Source organism: Oryctolagus cuniculus, chromosome 1, assembly GCF_051225735.1.
Source record: "Oryctolagus cuniculus isolate XC-2025 breed Fujian yellow rabbit chromosome 1, ASM5122573v1, whole genome shotgun sequence".
Taxonomy (NCBI): domain Eukaryota; kingdom Metazoa; phylum Chordata; class Mammalia; order Lagomorpha; family Leporidae; genus Oryctolagus; species Oryctolagus cuniculus.
This window is the reverse complement of record NC_142867.1, coordinates 64,524,084-64,537,378: the sequence shown is the minus strand read 5'-3', so window position 1 is coordinate 64,537,378 and position 13,295 is coordinate 64,524,084. Positions and strand designations below refer to the sequence as shown.

General features: G+C 43.9%; 1 protein-coding gene across 6 annotated transcripts in view; it reads left to right on the top strand.

Moving 5' to 3' along the window:
• Positions 1-13,295, top strand: part of FCHSD2 (FCH and double SH3 domains 2) — a 314,783-nt gene that overhangs the window by 17,261 nt on the left and 284,227 nt on the right. For all 6 annotated transcript variants that reach the window (XM_089330417.1, XM_089330431.1, XM_002708714.6 and 3 more), the window contains exon 2: positions 225-322. In XM_089330417.1, the coding sequence (XP_089186543.1) occupies positions 225-322 (98 nt within the window). The remainder of the gene's footprint in view (positions 1-224; positions 323-13,295) is intronic.

The window sequence follows — 13,295 nt, the reverse complement described above, 5'->3', positions numbered from 1 at the left end:
TTCTTTAAGTATTTGCATTCAGCCTCTCTTCCAGGTTATTTGGTTAGTTTTTTCATTGAATAAATATCTTCCGTAAATAAAACTAGATGGTCAGTAACAGATTTATAGCCTTCAGGGGGAGAGGTGAGCAAGAGGCATATATTTTGACAAATATTGATTGTTTAAGCAATTTTTTTTTGGTTAAAGTTGTAGTAAGGTCTTCATAAATGTATGGTATGTTTTAGGTGAAAGTTACACAAGAACTGAAAAACATTCAAGTTGAGCAGATGACAAAACTTCAAGCCAAACATCAAGCAGAATGTGACTTGCTGGAAGACATGAGGTAAGGGTGTAGTAAATAGTTTGAGAACTTGAGTATCTCTGTTGCAAAGAACCTTTGAGTTACCAAGCCCCAGGAACTGGTGATGGAATTTCCTTTTGGATTTCCTGCCTTACCACTGTTAAAACTTTGACTCAGCTGGAAATTATAACTGGAACTAACACAATACACTTTTTTCCTTTGGTGAGGGAACCTGGACTAATGTATATATACTGTTCTGAAAAAACAGGGGCCCTGAAAGTCTGTCGGGTTACAATCATTAAAGTAAAAATTCTTATCTAAATAACCTCTCCACCGAATTGTAGTAATTATTTATTGACCTTACCCATTTTATACAGTTAGATTTTTAAACTGACACCTGTGGTTAATGGTTACTATCTGGAGGGGAGCCAGTCAACCAGACACTAGCACTGTTTGTTAGAACATGACAAATATGATTTTGTCTTTGGATGTTAAATTTAGTGAGAAATGTGTTTATTTTGTTATTTTATTAAAGTTATCTGAGCATCATAATCAAGTTTAAATTTATTAGCTAGGAGCCTTCATTATAAAAATCAGTGTTTTTTTTTTTTAATGGAAGGAGGCATGACTTATTTTATTGAAAGAAATGCCATTTATTTAATAATTTTAAAATGCGAACAGTTCAACAAGTACCTTTTTATGAAAGACTGAATATGGTTTGTATGTTAAAATGGAGTGCCTGCAATCTTTAGTCCCCTTTAGTCATACTACTCTTAAGGAATTGGAACTGGGTCTGTAAACCTCATCAGTTGCCCGTTTTCCCTCTGGGGTACCACATGTTGGTTTCATGAACTATATTGACTATTTTGCTATGACAAAAGTATATATATATATATTTGTTTTTTTATATATATTTTAAAAGATTATTAATCGATTTGGAAGTCAGAGTTACACAGAGAGGGGAGAGGCAGAGAGAGAGAGGTTTCCATCAGCTGGTTCACTCCCCAGTTGGCTGCAATGGCCGGATCTGTGCCGATCCCAAGCCAGGAGATTCTTCTGGGTCTTCCACGTGGATGTGGAGGCCCAAGGACTTGGGCCATCTTCTACTGCTTTCCCAGCCCACAGTAGAGAGCTGGATCGGAAGTGGAGCAGTCGGGACTAGAACCGGTGCCCATATGGGATGCTGGCACTTCAGGCCAGGGCGTTACCCACTGCTCTACAGTGCTGGCCCCAAAAGTATATCTATCTATCTATCTATCTATATTTGGATAGCTGAATTGTTTATAGCCCAAAGAAATCCTTTTAGTTTGCATTTTTTTTCCCTCTCACATCCAAGGGTACTTTAAAAAGTTATAAAAAGGAATTAAAAGATAATTTTATTTTGGTGGAAGAATTTTTAAAGTCCATGTCTTTTTAAAGAGATTTATGGCTGGTGCTGCGGCTCACTAGGCTAATCCTCCGCCTTGCGGCACTGGCACACCGGGTTCTAGTCCCAGTCGGGGCACCGGATTCTGTCCGATTGCCCCTCTTCCAGGCCAGCTCTCTGCTATGGCCCGGGAGTGCAGTGGAGGATGGCCCAAGTGCTTGGGCCCTGCACCCCATGGGAGACCAGGAGAAGTACCTGGCTCCTGCCATTGGATCAGCGCGGTGCGCCGGCCACAGCGCGCCGGCCGTGGTGGACATTGGAGGGTGAACCAACGGCAAAGGAAGACCTTTCTCTCTGTCTCTCTCTCTCTCTCACTGTCCACTCTGCCTGTCAAAAAAAAAAAAAAAGATTTATTATTTATTTGAGAGCAAGAGTAAGAGAGAGAGAAAGGGAGAGACAGAGTTAAGAGAATCTTCCATCTGCTTGTTTGCTCCCTAAATACCTGTGATAGCCAGGCCTAGCCCAGGCCAAAGCCAGGAGCCTGGAATGTCAGCGACCCTATTTGCTGTCATCTGCTGCCTCCCAGGATGCATTAGCAGGAAGTTGGATCTGAAACATGGAGGCACTCTGATATAAATTTTGGGGTTGACAAGTGGCAATTTAATATACATTTCCCATGAACTTTTTGAAGTACCCTCACATACAGGTATTTGTTTCTTCTTTTTAATTTTATTTTTTAAAAAATTTATTTATTTGAAAGGCAGAGGCAGAGCGTGAGATAGAGAGATAGAAAGGTCTTCCATCTGCTGGATCACTCCCCAAATGGCTGCAATGGCCAGAGCTGGTGGATCTGAAGCCAGGAGCCAGGAGCTTCTGGGTCTCCCACGCAGGTTCAGAGGTGCAAGGACTTGGGCCATCTTCTGCTCTCCCAGGCCATACAGAGAAGTGGAGCAGCCAAGACTTGAACTGCTGCCCATATGGGATGTCAGCACTGCAGGTGGCGGCTTTACCTTCTACACCACAACCCCAGTCCATTTTATTTATTTTAGCTACAAGAATATTTTTAGATTTAAGAAAATTCCTATGTAGGATATCTGAAACTCTTCATTCATTATAGTTAAAAATTCAAGGTTTAGGGTCTGGCTTTGTGGCACAGCGGGTTAAGCTGCTGCCTGTGACCTGGCATCCCATATGGGTGCTGGTTCAAGTCCTGGCTGCTCCACTTCCGATCCAGCTCTCTGCTAATGCGTCCTGGATGAACCTCTTGACTTTGGCCTGCCGTAGTCCCAGCTGTTGGAGCCATTGGGAAGGGTAGTGAACCAGCAGATGGAAGATCTCTCTCTCTCTGTGTTTCTCCCTCTCTCTGTAACTCTGTCTCTCAAATAAATCTTTTAAAAATGAATTCAAGGTTTAAAACATGTTAAATGATCTAAAGCATTTTATTAGAAGTCTTTGGATGAAGGAAGTAATGGATTTTCAGAAGTAGTTCAGGAAGACAAAATAAGTGTGTATTGTAGAGTGTGTGGGGGGGTGTGGGTGCTCAGGAGTCATGAAGTCCTGTTGATTGTATCTTCTAAAGATTTCTTGATAGCATTCTCTCTTTTTCTGCCTAACACTTGTACCTTGGTGCAGGAGCTTATGGTCAAGAATATGGACATTGGAATTAGCTCTGGGTTTGTGTCCAGGCTATACCACCTAGGTGTGCTGACTTTTGAAAAATTATTTAATCTTTCTAAACTTCAATTTTCTCATTTGAAAAATGGGGCAGTAACATTTTATTTATTTATAAGAGTTGTGCAGATCAGATAACACAGTGCATGTATGATGTGGCACACACCTAAGCTAAGCTGATATAGGTTGTTGCTCCTGCTGCTAGCTTTTTTTTTTTTTTAATACATGACAGCTTATAAATATATATATTTGAAAGGCAGAGTGACAGAGAGAGTGAGGGAGAGAGATACAGAGAGAGAGGCCTTCTATCTTCTGGTTCACTCCCCAAAAGGCTGCTGTGGCTAAGGCTGGGCCAGGCTGAAACCAGGGGCCTGGAATTCCATCTGGGTCTCCTCTGTGGATGGCAGGGGTCCAAGCATTTGGGCCATCTTCTGCTTTCCCAGGCACATTAGCAGGGAGCTGGATCAGAAGTGGAGCAGCTGGGACTTGAACTGAAGCTCTGATATGGCATGCTGGCCTTGTAGGCAGTGGCTTAACCCGCTGATGACAGTGCCAGCTGGTTTAGTTGTTTTTATTGCTGATCCATCACATTTCACTTGAATTATTGCAGTAATATCCTAGTTATTGCAGTAGTGTCCTCATACCTCCCATCCATGATCTCTCCCTTTTATTCTTTCACATTGCTACCAGGTTTACATCAGTTAGCTTCATTATGTGTCAGCTCTCTGAGGTGACTTCATCTTATTGGATGAAGTTCAGATACCTTGTGCTGGCATGTATGGCCCTCAGCAATCCAACTACAAGCTTCTTTTTCTGCCTTGATTACTACCACTTGATGCCCATGCATCTTTCCTCCTTATTCTCCCTGTGCTGGCCACTCAGGTCAAATCCTACTCCCTCTATGTTAATATCTTTGTGCTGTTCACTTTGCCAGTTGATACCTTTTTACCTGGCAAATTCTGACCACCACTAAATGCAAGTTTATTGTTCTCCAAGGACTTTGATTCTCTTTGTGCTTCTGGATTTCTCCCCTTCCCCTCATGTGAACTCTTTGAGGTTAAGGGGCTAAGTTTTATTCATTTTTGTATCTTGATATCCTTTGTTTCAGCTGACAGAACTGTCAAATGAATATCACTAGTTCCATTTATATGAACTGTATTTGTTATAAGGTGAGGTGTTTTATAAGCTCTGGAGACACATGTTGAATCTGTGTTCTACTTTGACTCATGTGGGTACGTTAAGATTTTATTTATTTATTTGAGAGGTAGAGTTACAGAGAGACAGCGGGAGAGACAGAGAAAGGTCTTCCATCTGCTGATTCACTTCCCAAATGGCTACAATGGCTGGAGCTGAGCTGATCCAAAGCCAGGAGCTAGGAGCTTCTTCTAGGTCTCCCATGCTGGTGCAGGGGCCATCTTCCACTGTTTTCCCAGGCAGAGAGCTGGTTTGGAAGAAGAGCAGCTGGGGCACGAACCAGCACCCATGTGGGATGCTGGTGTCACAGGCAGACGTAGCCTACTACACCATAGTGCCAGCCCCAAGGGTACTTTAAATATTCTCTTTGTATCTCTATGTATTTGTAATATTTGAGTGTAAGGATTATTGGTGCTCTAAGGATTAGCAAATTATTATTTAAAGGAGTAAATATATTCTATTTGTACTAAACTACATGGAATGAATCACTTCACTCTTGTAGTATTGTGAGTAGAATACTGTTAAAGCATGAGTTTAGGTTTCTGGTTTATGTCTTTTTTTTCTTCCTTTTTTTTAAAGATTTATTTGTTTATTTGAAGGGCAGAGTTTTATATATATATATATATATAGAGAGAGAGAGAGAGAGAGAGAGAGAGAGACAGACAGACAGACAGACACACACACACACTGATCTTCCATTTGCTGGTTCATTCCCTAAATGGCTGCAATGGCCAGAGCTGGGCCAATCCAAAGCGAGGAGCCAGGAGCTTCTGGGTCTCCTGTGTGGGTATAGGGGCACCAAAGACTTGGGCCATCTTCTGCTGATTTCCCAGGTGTATTAGCAGGGAGCTGGATTAGAAGTAGAGCAGCTGGGACTTAACCTGTGACCCATGTGAGGCATGTGGGATGTTGGCACTGCAGATGGCAGCTCAACCCGTTATGTCACAGCACCAGCTCTGTGTATTTTGTTTTCAGTGATAATACTGAACTGAAAATTGGAACTTGTCTACTCCTGTTTTTCATGATAATGTTAGTGGCTTGAGGTAGTAGGTGGTCTGGCCTTTTTGGTCTGTCTTAGAAAATGAAATGATCTCTTAAAAATTCATTAGGTGGTGGGTATATGCTGCAGCGGTTGTCACTTGGGACACTTGCATCCCTTATCGGAGTGCCTATTTCAAGTCCTGGCTACTTTGTTTTGGATCCAGCTTCCTGCTAATACACACCCAGGGAGGCAGCAGACGGTGGCTCAAGTACCTAGGTCCTTGCCACACATGTGGGAGACTTGGATAAAGTTCTGGCCCAGTTCTGACTGTTGAGGGCATTTGAGGAGTGAACCAGTGACTGGATGATCTGTGTGTGTGTGTGTCTGTCTCTCTGCCTTTGAGATGGAATGAAAAAATTTATTGGAAATCTCTGAACATGTATTTGTATGTATATTAAGTTATAAAGGATCTTCCCTGCCTCTCCTGTTTTGAGGCTTCCATTGCTCTGTTCCGTGAAACTCCACAAGTAGTGATCCCTCTCATTAAGGTCCTTCTACTAGTTTCATGGTCAGTTTAAGTTAATATGAATAAAATCACTCAGAAAAGTACAAATAGCTTTTTGCTATTAACATAAAGAAATTGATTAGGGAATAGAGAAAATTTTTTATAACTTTAAAAAAAGTTAAAAAAATAACAATGATTAAGATATACCTAGGAGAGTCTCAGCTGGCCATGATGAGTGAGTCCCCACCCCCCACCTCCTTTTTCATCTTCTGGAATTTTGAAGGGAGGAGATCAATCATGATAGAGCTTTTCCCCTGTTCTCCTCCCCTTCTTCAGTTCACGTGTTCCAGAGATGGAAGTTGATGTGTTGGGTGTGGAGTATGAGAAGGAAAGATAACTCACTTGCTGTTTATCAGGAACATTCCCTGCCTTGAGGGAGATTTTGTACTGATGTGTTTCCTGTTGACTTTTACAGTCAGTAGTAGGTAAGCTCACTTTACTGTCTTTGTGGTTTATCATTTTTGTTTTTCTCTCTTTGTTTTCTAAGGCCACTGCAAATAAGTTTCTAAGTACTAGAGCCTGTGTACTTTTCTTCCTAGCATATTGATGTTCATGACGTACTAAGTAAGAAATTTCTTTGCAGAATGTAAAGAACTACCTTCTTTTTTTTTTTTGTTTTTTTTTGTTTTTTTTTGTTTTTTTGACAGGCAGAGTGGACAGTGAGAGAGAGAGAGACAGAGAGAAAGGTCTTCCTTTGCCGTTGGTTCACCCTCCAATGGCCGCCGCTGCAGCCGGCGCACCGCGCTGCTCCGATGGCAGGAGCCAGGATCCAGGTGCTTTTCCTGGTCTCCCATGGGGTGCAGGGCCCAAGCACTTGGGCCATCCTCCACTGCACTCCCTGGCCATAGCAGAGAGCTGGCCTGGAAGAGGGGCAACCGGGACAGAATCCGGCGCCCCGACCGGGACTAGAACCCGGTGTGCCGGCGCCGCAAGGTGGAGGATTAGCCTATTGAGCCACGGCGCCGGCTAAGAACTACCTTCTTAAGCAGACATTTTTAGGAGGTCATTATCTAGTTTGGCAAAACCATAGAATTTTGGAGTCTGGTGGATACCGTTATATTTGCTTTATAGATGGGAGTGGAAACTGAGGCACAGTGAATTGAAGTGAATCATAGGTGAGGATCTAAGCTATGTTGCCTGGTTTCCAGACCTGTGCACGCTCCCCTACATCTGTGTTCCTGAAGCTTTTAAGCAGGAAGTCATGGAGGACTTTTCTCTCTGTCTCTCTGTCTGTCTGACCCCTGTACCAGCGTGGGAGACCTGAAGTAGCTCCTGTGCAGCCTTTTGGGGAGTGAACCAGCAGATGGAGACCCTTTCTCTATGGCTCTCCCTCTGTCTCTCTGTAACTCTACCCCTCAAATAAGTTATAAAAGATCTTTAAAAAGTATGTTTTTACTTAATTTGCATATTTAAAAAATTTATTTATTTGAAAGGCAGAGTTACAGAGAAAAGGAGGAGAAAGAGAAGAAGGGGAGAGAGAGAGAAAGAAAGAAAGAAGAGAAAGGAAAGAAGAAAGAAAAGAAAGAAAGAAAGAAATGTCTTTCATCCATTGGTTCACTCCCCAAATGGCTACAATGACTGGGGCTGGTCCAGGCTGAAGCTAGGCATCGGGAGCTTCCTCTGAGTCCCTGACATGGGTACAGGGGCCCAGGCACTTGGGCCATCTGCCATTGCCTTCCCAGGTACATTAGCAGGGAGCTTGATTGGCAGTGGAGCAGCCGGGACTTGAACCAGTATCCATATGGGATGGCAGCACTGCAGATGGTGGCTTAACCTGCTGTACCACAGCGCAGGCCCTGAATATTTTTATTTTTCATATATTAAACTATCAGCTTTGAGTCAATATTTCAAAACCACTAACATGGGGCTAGCGTTATGGCATAGCAGGTAAGGATGCTGCCTGCGACACCGAGATCCCATATTGGGCACCTGTTCTTGTTCTGGCTGCTCCACTTTCAATCTAGATCCCTGGTAATATGCCTGAGAAAGTGCAAGATGGCCCAAGTGCTTGGGCACCAGCACTCACTCAGGAGACCCTGAAGAAGCTCCTGATTCCTGACTTCCCTGTGCCCAGCGCTAGTAGCCATAGCAGTCATTTGGGGAAGTGAACCAGCAGGTGAAAGATCTCTCTCTCTCTCTGTGTGTGTCTCTCTCTTCGTCTCTCTTTGTAACTTTGCCATTCAAATAAGTAAATCTTAAAAAAAAAAAAAAATACTAACATCAATCTAGCCAAAAACAATGACACTGAAAACTTTACTTCAGAGAAGGCTATGTGATTTCTTTTTCTTTTTTTTTAAGGGATTGCACTTCTTATTTTTTTTTTTTTTTTTTTTTTTCTGATTAGGTTTTATTACCTCAGTTAAAAAATAAGCTTGCACAGTCAAGGATCATTATTAGGAATTCCTCAAGGGAAAACAGAAAACAAAGTGGAGGGAATGAATGAAGGCATTTAGATAAATAAATAACATGCAGTGAGAAGAAAACTTCAAAGAACTATAATGTCCCTAAATGTTAGTCAAGGAGGAATGCCATAAAAAAAAAAAAAAAACAGAGAATAAGAAGGATAATCATATATGTATATTATATCTAATATATAATTATATTAATTCAAACAAAGTAAAAATTCTGCAATAAAGGGAAAATAATTATATCACCAGGCTCAGAGTAAACATTATTTGCATACTCTTATCATGTAAAAGCCTAGATAAAGATTTTTTTTTTTATTTTTTTTTATCTTTTATTTAATGAATATAAATTTCCAAAGTACGTCTCATGGGTTACAATGGCTTTCCCCCCCATACCGTCCCTCCCACCCACCACCCTCCCCTTTCCCACTCCCTCTCCCCTTCCATTCACATCAAGATTCATTTTCGATTATCTTAGTATACAGAAGATCAGCTTAGTATACCTTAAGTAAGGATTTCAACAGTTTGTTCCCACACAGAAACATAAAGTGAAAAATAATAGATGATTTTTTTTTAAATGATGATGAAATCAGATCAGACCTATTGTCATGTTTAATCCCAGTGAGAGTCAAGTTGGGAATTGATAGTTTCTTTTCTTTTTTTTTTTTTTTTTAACAGAAGATCAGTTTAGTGTACATTAAGTAAAGATTTCAACAGTTTGCACCCCCATAGAAACACAAAGTGAAATATATTATTTGAGTACTCGTTATAGCATTAAGCCTCAGTGTACAGCACATTAAGGACAGAGATCCTACATGAGGAGTAAGTGCACAGTGACTCCTGTTGTTGACTTTACAAATTGACACTCCTGTTTATGGCATCAGTAATCTCCCTATGCACCAGTCATGAGTTTCCAAGGCTATGGAAGCCCCTTGAGTTCTCCGACTCTTATCTTGTTTAGACAAGGTCATAGTCAAAGTGGAGGTTCTCTCCTCCCTTCAGAGAAAGGCACCTCCCTCTTTGAAGACCTGTTCTTTCCACTGGGATCTCACTCACAGAGATCTTTTTGCCAGAGTGTCTTGGCTTTCCATGCCTGAAATACTCTCATGGGCTTTTCAGCCAGATCCGAGTGCCTTTAGGGCTGATTCTGAGGCCAGATGCACTTCTTATTTTTTAAAAAGGATTTTATGTATTTATTGAGAGGTAGAGTTACAGACAGTGAGAGAAAGACAGAGAGAAGGGTCTTCCTTCCATTGGTTCACTCCTCAAATGGCCACAACAGCCGGAGCTGTGCGGATCCGAAGCCAAAGTCAGGTGCTTCCTCGCAGTCTCCCATGTGGGTGTAGGGGCCCAGGCACTTGGGCCATCTTCTACTGCTTTCTCAGGCCACAGCAGAGAGCTGGATTGGAGAGCAGCAGCTGGGACTAGAACTGGCGCCTATATGGGATGCTGGCGCCACAGGCAGAGGATCAATGTACTGTGCCACGGCACCTGCCCCCTATGTGATTTTTCTTTCCTCCTTCCTTCCTTTGTTCCTTCCTTCCTTCCTTCCTTCCTTCCTTCCTTCCTTCCTTCCTTCCTTTCTTTCTTTCAAGATTTATTTATTTATTTGAAAGTCAGAGTTACACAGAGAGTAGGAGAGGCAGAGAGAGAGAGGTCTTTTATCCGATGGTTCACTCCCCAATTGTCTGCAATGGCCGGATCTGTGCCAATCCAAAGCCAGGAGCCAGGAGCTTCCTCTGGGTCTCCCATGCGAGTGCAGGGGCCCAAGTGCTTGGGTCATCCTCTACTGGTTTCCCAGGCTATAGCAGAGAGCTGGATCAGAAGTGGAGCAGCTGGGACTCGAACCAGTGCCCATATTGGAAGCTAGCACTACAGGCGGTGGCCTTACCTGCTATGCCACAGCACCGGCCTCTCATGTGCTTTTAAAAATTTTGTTTGAAAGAGAGAGAGAGGTCCTCCATTTGCTGATCACCTCCCCCAAATGCCTACAGCAGTTGAGACAGGGATATGCTGTAGCCAGGAACCTGAATTTCAATCCTGTTATCTCCCTTGGGTGGCAGGAATCCAAATACTTGAGCCATCATCTGCTGCTTCCTTGGGTGTCCACTAGCAGGAAGCTGGAATTGGAACTGGAGCTGGGACTCAAACTCCGCACTCTGATGTGGATGCATGTGTCCCAAGCAGCATCTTAACTGCTGGGCCAAACACCTGCTCCTCGTGTCCTTATTGACCATTTGTGTCTCTTCCTTAGAGAAATGCTTATTCAAATCCTTTGCCTATTTTTATTATTTATTTATTTATTTCAAAAGATTTTATTTATTTATTTGAGAGGTAGAGTTATAGACAGAGAGAGGGAGAGACAGAGAGAAAAAGGGATTCCATCTGCTGGTTTAGTCCCCAAATGGCCATGATTGCCCTGAGTTGGGCAGGTCCAAAGCTAGGAGCCAGGAGCCTCTTCCGGTCTCATGTGGGTGCAGGGGCCCAATTGCTTAGGCCATCTTCCACTGATTTCCCAAGCCATAGCAGAGAGCTGGATCAGAAGAGGAGCGGCTGGCGCTGCGGCTCACTAGGCTAATCCTCTGCCTTGCGGCGCCGGCACACTGGGTTCTAGTCCCGGTCGGGGCGTCGGATTCTGTCCCGGTTGCCCCTCTTCCAGGCCAGCTCTCTGCTGTGGCCCGGGAGTGCAGTGGAGGATGGCCCAAGTGCTTGGGTCCTGCACCCCATGGGAGACCAGGAGAAGTACCTGGCTCCTGCCATTGGATCAGCGCGGTGCACCAGCCGCAGTGCGGCGGCCATTGGAGGGTGAACCAACGGCACAAAGGGAGACCTTTCTCTCTCTCTCTCTCACTGTCCACTGTGCCTGTGAAAAAAAAAAAAAAAAAAAAAGGAGCAGCCAAGACTAGAACTGGCGCCCATATGGAATGCCAGAGCTGCAGGCAGAGGCCTAGCCTACTGGGCCATAGCTCTGGCCTCCCTTTGTTGTTTGTTTCCTGTTGAGTTGTAAGTGTTCATATAAACATATATCTTTATCATATCATCTGTATGATTTACCAACTTGTGCATGCAGTATTTACAGTGTTTTCCTTATGATGTGAAACAGTCATCTTGGCTTGCACTGCGGCTCAATAGGCTAATAATCCTCCGCCTCCGGTGCTGGCACCCCAGGTTCTAGTCCTGGTTGGGGCGCTGGATTCTGTCCTGGTTGCTCCTCTTCCAGTCCAGCTCTCTGCTGTGGCCAGGGAGTGCAGTGGAGGATGGCCCAAGTGCTTGGGCCCTGCACCTGCATGGGAGACCAGGAGAAGCACCTGACTCCTGGCTTCGGATCAGCGTGGTGCGCCGGCTGCAGTGGCCATTGGGGGGTGAACCAACGGAAAAGGAAGACCTTTCTCTCTGTCTTTCTCTCTCACTGTCCACTCTGCCTGTCATGCCTGTCAAAAAAAAAAAAAAAAGTCATACGATTTTTTTTTTTTAACCATTATTATGTGTTTGAAAACTAGAGTTACAGAGAGAAAGAGAGAGAGAGAGAGAGAGAGAGATCGATCTTCCATCTACTGGTTCACTCCCCAAATGGGCACAAGGACCAGGGTTAGGCCAGGCCCAACCTTAGAGATTCTTCCAGGTCTCCTACATGGGTGTCAGGGGCCAAGCAGTTGGGACATTTTCTGCTGATTTCCCAGGTCGTTAGCCAGGAGCTGGATAGGAAGTGGAGCGGCCAGGACATGAACTGGTGCCTGTATGGGACGCCAGCATTGCAGGTGGCATCTTTACCTTCTGTGCCACAGTGCTGGCCTCTGAGTTGATTTTTACATGCACTAAATTTTGAGAACTACTGGGGCAGTTGGAAGAATAAGACTTTGAAAGTTGACCAGGGGCCGGCGTGGCATAGAGGGTAAAGCCCCCACCTGTAGTGCCAGCATCCCATATGGGCACTAGTTCAAGTTCTGGCTGCTGCACTTCCGATCCAGCTTTCTGCTATGGGCTGGGAAAGTAGTGGAAGATGGCCCAAGTCCTTGGGCCTCCACATCCACGTGCGAAACCTAGAAGAATCTCCTGTCTCCTGGCTCTGGTCAGGCTTAGCCCTGGCCGTGGCAGCCATTTGGGGGATAAGTCAGTGGATGGAAGACCTCTCTCTCTCTGCCTCTGCCTCTTTTGTAACTCTGCCTTTCAAATAAATAAATCTTAAAAAAAAAAAAAAAAAAAAAGAAATCGACCAGATTGAAACCCAGTTCTGCTGTTTATTAGCTGGGTAATCTTGGATGAGTTACTAAGCTTGTCTGAACCTTGATTTCTTTCTTTCTTTTTTAAAGATTTATTTATTTATCTGAAAGGCAGAGTAGCACAGATAGGAGAGGTAGAGAGAGAGAGAGGTCTTCCATCTGCTGGTTCACTCCCCAGTTGGCTGCAACGGCTGGAGCTCCACCAACCTGAAGCCAGGAGCCAAGAGCTTCTTCCGGGTCTCCTACACGGGTGCAGGGGCTCAAGGACTTGGGCCATCTTCTACTGCTTTCCCAGGCCATAGCAGAGAGCTGGATTGGAAGTGGAGCAGCTGGTTTTGAAACTGGTGCCCATATAGGATGCTGGCACTGCAGGCGGCAGCTTTACCTGCTATGCCACAGCGCCAGCCCCTGAACCTTGCATTTCTTATATGTAAAACAAGATAATTTGTACCTTTTTGCTTTCCTATAAAAGTTATGAGATACGATGTTGTAGGGTTTCAGTATTGGTAGCTGTGATTATTATTGAAAATTGAAGTCCTGGAAGGGTGTTGTCTTGTTCAAGGTAACAAAGGAAGTTACTGTGTTTCATCATTTCTTTTTTTTTTTTGACAG